The 7,115-nt window shown below is 39.0% G+C and overlaps 1 protein-coding gene across 2 annotated transcripts in view; it reads right to left on the bottom strand.

The window, feature by feature from the left end:
- Nucleotides 1–19: 19 nt before the first annotated feature.
- Nucleotides 20–7,115, bottom strand: part of ttll5 (tubulin tyrosine ligase-like family, member 5) — a 73,886-nt gene continuing 66,790 nt past the window's right edge. For both annotated transcript variants that reach the window (XM_036593166.1, XM_036593167.1), the window contains exon 33: nucleotides 20–2,094. In XM_036593166.1, coding sequence (XP_036449059.1) covers nucleotides 2,042–2,094 — 53 coding nt within the window. In that variant the 3' untranslated portion in view covers nucleotides 20–2,041. The remainder of the gene's footprint in view (nucleotides 2,095–7,115) is intronic.

Here is a 7,115-nt window from a genome sequence, read left to right as displayed (position 1 = left end):
TCATGTACAATGACAAAAGTTACCGGCACAATCTTGGTGCATTTACTAATAAAGAAGGAGACAACATTTTCATTAAACAATTCAAGTATACATGTAACATTCTTCTAGTCATGTCACAGACAACTGTAAATTTTGTCTTCGATTAAAACTATAATTATGTATCCAGAAGAATTTCACAATGTGCACTATAACCACAACCACTTAAACTGCGTTCGACATGGAATAGAGATTTCTACCATCTCTTTACTAGCACATCTCAGTGGATTGTGAGTTAATCAAATATTAATAACTTGTTAGGCTTATATTCATACACATTTCTGTCACAGACTCCAAACATTCAGTTCCACACTGTAATAATCAATAACACAAAGTTATTTTGATTTATGTTGAGAGTTGTCAAGTACACACAGGACAAGTACAAAATAATAAAACACTATAAAAACTAAACTAAAGATTTCCCAAAAAGAAAAAAATAAATAAAGCCAAACCCTGAGAAAATAAATGTTACAGTATAATATCCTTGATTTAGGACATTAGGTTTTGTTTTGCATACATCAGAATTATGCCTTGATGGCCACACATTATGACAAAGAAAAACTTACAGTCTACAAAAATGGAAACAGCATTTGATCTAATCAGTAAATGTTTATGAAACAAAAAATATTAACAGGTTCCAACAATGTACCATGCCAACTGCCAAGCCTAATATAACACTTTATTAATAATTAGCATACCAGGAGAGGTGTGAATATGTCTGTCAAACAAATCAACATAACTACCAATTCTCCCTGAGACAGGATTTATCTAACTGCTGTACTATTAGGGCACACTGTGGAAGTGTCAACTGCTTTCAAATAGAAAGACATAATTAGGTTTCCCTCAAATCATTATCCAGAAATGTAAACTTGAGATTTATTTTAGGGGCCGTTAATGAATTACACAGATCCAGTTATGCTACGGAGCCACCTATTTCTATGACTCCGACTGTTAAGGGTGCCATGAAAGAAGTACTTTCAGAACACATCATAAAAACATGACACAATGTACTCAAAGATGCCAATATACAAGCATTATGTGGCACCTGAATGAGGCACTTTTACACAGAGCATTAACGGTCTGGACTGACACAGTGTGACACAGTTCTATGATGCATGCTTAGAAAGTCTTTTACTATCTTAGTGTCCTTTGGGGATATTTAAAGCTACACTTTGTTTACAACAATTTAGCAGTATATAAAAACATTTATCCTTCTTCAATAGACTCCTGTCAGATGTCTTGAAAGGTCAAATAATCATTCAGACATTACACATTCGCTGTAATGCTTTTGATTCCATTAGTTTCAAACAAGAAAAGAAACACAGTTTTAAATGCATGGGCGTTCTCTCTTAAAAGTGGTTTATGTAATGTAACTGCAACCCAAACTGTGTCACATATTCAAAATTAAAACTGCTTGTAATGAAGAGCCTGCACTTATTTTGCCAGGCCTGTTATAGTGTGCAGGCGCAGTACAGTAGAGGCAGCAGCTGTTGTTGCCTGTCTATTCACACAGTCTTTCCATGGCAGCAGTTGCATGTGAGAATGGGGCTGGACAACTGCAGTGGTGGGATGGGGAGGAACTGAAGGCCACCGGAAAGTCTTGGGCCATGGAACAGATCCTCGTTCGCGTCAAAGCCAGGGATTTCTTACACTGCAGGCTATCCTGTTGCACACCCACATGCTCTCCAAGAAAATAAATAAGGCTGGTTTGATGTCAGCCACTGTCTCAGGGGTAGCAGCATTTGTCAGCTGTTCCCAGACTGAAAATACTATAAGGGAAGATATGATTCTTGTCTAGCATGAGGGACAGCACATGGAGGAAGATAACAAGGTTAGGAAGCACAAAAAATACATTTTTGGTACATTAACTGCACAGCTGACCTTTTTTGGGGGGTAGAGGCAATTGCATCAGGTGAAACCTAGGGTTCATTTTTATATTAGAAACATCTGTACCAGTGAGTGGATCCTACACCTGCAGGTGGTTACTGGACCAGCCCTCGCTCAGTCATCTGTGATTGGACCCATGAGTCTGGAATAGTTTGCTATAAACAGAGAGACCTAGAATAAGACAAGAATAGATGACAGTGTAAAAGGACTTGTAGGGGAAAAAGACCATCATCATCTTTCACTTTCTCACACATACACAATACATATTAAGGGTGTAACTATTTCAATATGTATTGAAAAATCTAATTTGAAACAGTGTATCGAAATGTAAAGCTGTATGGCCCACAACATCTCTGGCTCTCTTCTGAGGGTCTCTCATTTATCATCTTTTATGATAGCTTGTCAATCAAAGCTGGGCATCTGGGTGCATCCTATCAGAGTAAAGTGAGTGGGGAGGGGGAGGGGCATATATGCACCAAAGCGCAAATGACTGGGCTTTTTATAAATCAATTATAAATTTGTGATTAGGCACTGAAAAAGTTCAATTTGGGAAAGTTCAAACAGATGTATGTAGTATATAAATAGAGCTAAGTATAATAACTTTTAACATTTCACAATACAAAATATTAAAAATCAAACTGAACCTTGACCTCTCAACTGAAAATTGTACCGAACCTCAAATTATGCGCATTGTTACGCCCCTAGTGTGCATGCATGTGAGCTGTATGATGGTGTAAACATTAACATATTAACATTAAACAGTGAACATAAGGTGAATATTCAGGCACTCCTTATTTCAGCTGTATCAAAATGTATCATGCTGAGACACTGAATCAGAAAAAAATGTTTATCGTTACACCAACAATACATATACACTTTTTGACATATCTTCTGGTGTAAATACTTCATAAGCAATAGCTATAATTAGTAATGTAGTAATGTATCTTGTATATCTTTCCCTTAAAGGACAGAAAAGAAACTGGATACCAGCTCGTCAATGTAAAGTAACTATGCAAATAACCAACAAATGCTTATATTTGAAGTGCTACAGATAGTACATATAGACAATACTGAATGACAAAAAAATCTGCAAAACACAGATTCTCCATGGTATAATTTACAGTATCTAGTCATTACCATAGTCAAAGAACTATTAATAACAGTTTTATAAAAACAACAGCACAGACATGATTGCAGATGTCATTCCCCTCAGTTAAATTAACTGGTGCACATGTCACACTAGGAGAGGTTCTGGTGAATTTCATGTGTTATCCAATAAATGGGGTTATGTCAGATAAGAGCAGCAGCAGAAGCTGCAGCTGTCCTGCCCCTGTCCTCCTTTCTCCGTGGTCTATCGCCTGGCCCCGAGCCAGTCTTACAGGAGAAAAGAAATTCCAAGTGCAGTCAGAGCTGCTGTGTTTGTGCTCCCAAACAGTATTCTCTTTCATTCCCTCTCCACAGACTCTGTTTATTTTGGTGCTCTTTTACACCGTGAGGCCTTACGGCGCAGGAGAACGAAAACATCAAGCCCTACTTCCAATCCAGTGACATGACTGCTGGAAGCAGCTTTTCCAAGCTCAGCAAGAAGAGTGGTGGAAAAAAAAAGAGAATGGGGAAAATATTTCCCCATTTTCATCATATATTTCTCCTCAACATATCCCTCGCAAAATGATTTATATTCATAGTAAATTCAGTGATTAAACAGACAATAGCAAACAAAAAGAAGCCAACACCAAAAGAACAGGAGGAGATCAAATACCAAAGCGCAGTGAAAAATGAGGCTCGGTGTGGTTTCTGGTTTGGAACTGTACTGTACGCCATTGCCAAAACCGAGCAAAAGGTTGAAAGGGAAGTCTAATTGGTCGACTCTTTGTTTGATTTAGAATTTTCAGGGGGGTACAGGGTGAAAGCTCTCATTGGATTCAGGGCGTATGTTACAGGTCTGGGCACACCATGTCCTCTTTGTCTCATGGCAGGGTCTATAATCTTTCTGGTAAACGTAGGTGTAGCCCTGTTAAAATTTCACACACCACAGTCAGCTCTACCAAGGCCAAAACAACCCCGTTCACTGACACAATTGTGTTTTCTGGTTTATGCCCATTACACCAGTAGCAAACAGTTAAATAAAACTAAACAAAGTCATGACAAACTAAAACATTCTCTAAGAAAACTTGAGCCACTTCAAACTTTGTTTCCATAATAATCCTATTTCCAGCCAGATTAGATTTGTTTGTGGCACATTTGTTTTGAGGAGAGCAAGAGTGTTACCTATCACTGTCACGGCTCTTATAAATTGCCAAAATATTTCAGAGCGAGTGCTTCAGCGGAGCAGTGAGTACTCTGGGCATTCGTTTTATCAGCCCACAGCAATAAAATCAGAATGTGTCTGAATGAGAGCAAAAGAATAAAGAATGGTGAGTGGCTGCTAATGGCAGGCCTAATGAGAAGAGAGTGCAGAAGAGAAATAAACAAGAGGAGGTGGGAATGGGGAAGAGGTAAAGAGAAGGAGGGTCATGGCAATAGAGAGAGGCTGACGGATGCACACTGACGGCTGATCACAAAGAATGCTGCCTGTATAGATCAGCTCTAACTCCCTGTCACACTCAATCAGGACACCCCACTTATCTCAGCACAAAGCACAAAGACACAGAGGGCCCTTCTCACTCTCAAAACAACACAGCAACACAACGCATGGCTGCGCTCGACTTTCAGCTGTTCCCTCTACACTTTTATCGTCTCTCTGTCTCTCCCTCTCTCTTGCTCTGTCTTCAAATTACCTCCTTTTTTCTCTCTGCTCCCGTTATTATTCAGGTGCCAAGCACCTCCCAAACCTCTTTCCCCATACAATGGAAAAATGCATTCATGAAATTCAGAAGCAGCTCCCTGCAGATCAAGTTGCAGTTATTGATGAGTTTATAAGACGTCTGTTGAACCGCGCCAAAGTACATACCTTGAAAAAGGGGGAAAAAAATGTAACGAAAGAAAGAAGTGACTGCACACTGCATATTTTTTGGTCTGTGCAAAACGATTGTCATTTTCTGCTAGTTTTTCCAGATTTGAAGAAACTGAGTGTGTGTTCCATGATAAATTGTGGGATACATGTAGACACATAGTATAGAAGACGTTTGGGGAAAGTCCTGATCAGACAAACAGATGTGCAGCAGCTTAAACTGCTTAATATCACTGTTACTGCAATAAAATCAACAGTTCTTCCAGACCCACATTCAGGCTCCAAGGTGGAAAGTGTTGTGCAACCCTAGGAAGAGGGGCGTGAGCATGCGCGACTGTGTGTGCTCACACCCACACTCTCACACGGTACAGGAGAAGGCAGAAAACATTGGCTTCAAACAGACAGACTGAAAAAAAATCACTAGAAGTTACTAGCAAACTTCTTTTTATTATTAACTTTATATTTATATATTTATATTGCTACCAACTTATGAAAACTCATCACTAACACATCTTGCATCACCCCTTAAGTTACAGCTTTCAAGGTAAGGTTTAAAAAGTATATAACAAATATGGCCCTGTTCACAGTAGGTATTAACATCTGTCTCTATCAAAAGTGGACAGCAAGAGGCACTGCCATTTACATCTGGGATTTCCATCCATCTTAAACACGTGACAAGATTTAGTGACCATGTACATTCACCACATCAGTTCTCTCTGTTTGTTGTCAGACAGAAATACACCAAAAGTCTGTGACAAACTAGAACACAACTTGTAAACAAATAGGAGAGGAGATGAAAAAAGATGACGCAGCTGATTAAGGCAATCCTTCAAGGCTGTCAAGGACATACTGAGACATTTTAGCATTCACACTACAATTGTTATGTGATTGTATGCATCCCTGACAAAACTCAAAGGAGTAATCAAATCGCACTGCGTGTCTGAGACGCACTGTACCTCATTTACACCTGTACTTAGCACCGTCCACTTATGATCAGATCACCAAGAATGCATGTTAATGTCGGGTGTAAACATGACCTAAGAGACAAAGACAAAATGTTGTATTCTGATCAAATTCCTAATTTACTGTCACTGTATTTGTCCAACAGCATTTACTTAGCAAATCTTAATATGCCCAGGATGTGTAATTGCCTGTTACATCTGCAATAGAGTAAGCAAGATACAACAAGCAGTGTTGAGCTTGATAATTGATTTGTGATGGGAGAATGTAGTTACAAATATGGAAGCTTGGCTCCATTAGGCCATAGTTTTTTAAAAGCTAGAAAGTGTCACCTTGCATTCACAGTGATTCACACGACTCATTATACCTAGTCATGTTTTGGCATCACAGGATTATGGTTTATCAGTAAACAAGCTCAACACAGACAACAAAAGAAATATTAGGAACATGTCTGACAGTGAAATAAGAGATGCAACATTGGTTTCTGGTGAAATTTCTTGTCTTGCTGTGAAAGCTGAAGGACAACTGGTACTGTGCTGCCATTGCTATGAAAAGCTCAACATCCAACAGCTGAGAATGGCTAAAATGTGTCACATTCACTTAGGGGTATGTTGGAAGGACAGTATGTTATATAAAAGTGATATATACGTCCAACAGATATCTTTTTGAGCAGTCATTTGACCTCTTGATAAACACTAAAATGTAACCTCAATGCTCAGCTCATTTCAGCTTACAGTCTGCTTGCCAGTTTACATTTTAGCCACACGGTTAATACAGAAATGTATAATGAAGTATGTTTTATAGCATAGTGGCTACCAATCATAGACCTGGGAATCCAATGTTAGCCTAACCTCCTGAGCGGCATGATAATTAACCAGGTGTATTAAATGAAAATGAGAAGAAAAAAAAAGTGTGAAGCAGTCTGGGTACCATTGCTGTACCATGTGCAGCTCACGAAGCAATTACTACAAATAGCATCAGTGCTATTCTCATTACTGTTGACGTATACTCCAAGTGGAGATGGGCCATGAAATCTAATGATGTCTTGTTGCCACAGTATGAGATAAAAATAAAAGGCTATGCTGACCAGTGTTCATCAAAGGTGGTATGGTCACTATGCCCAGCTGCCTGCCTTTGATGCTGGCGGAGTAACTCACCTGTTTGGCCACAGAGATCTCTCTGTCAAGGATGGCCATTAAAATAGCATAGGCCTGTGCTCCTACTAAATGCTCAATTAATTAACCTACATAAGCTTTGTAAGTGGACTTCAAAATCAATGCAG

This window comes from Colossoma macropomum, unplaced genomic scaffold (assembly GCF_904425465.1).
Source record: "Colossoma macropomum unplaced genomic scaffold, Colossoma_macropomum, whole genome shotgun sequence".
Classification (NCBI taxonomy): domain Eukaryota; kingdom Metazoa; phylum Chordata; class Actinopteri; order Characiformes; family Serrasalmidae; genus Colossoma; species Colossoma macropomum.
Note: the sequence above shows the minus strand (reverse complement) of the source record. Positions and strands in the feature narration are given on the sequence as shown.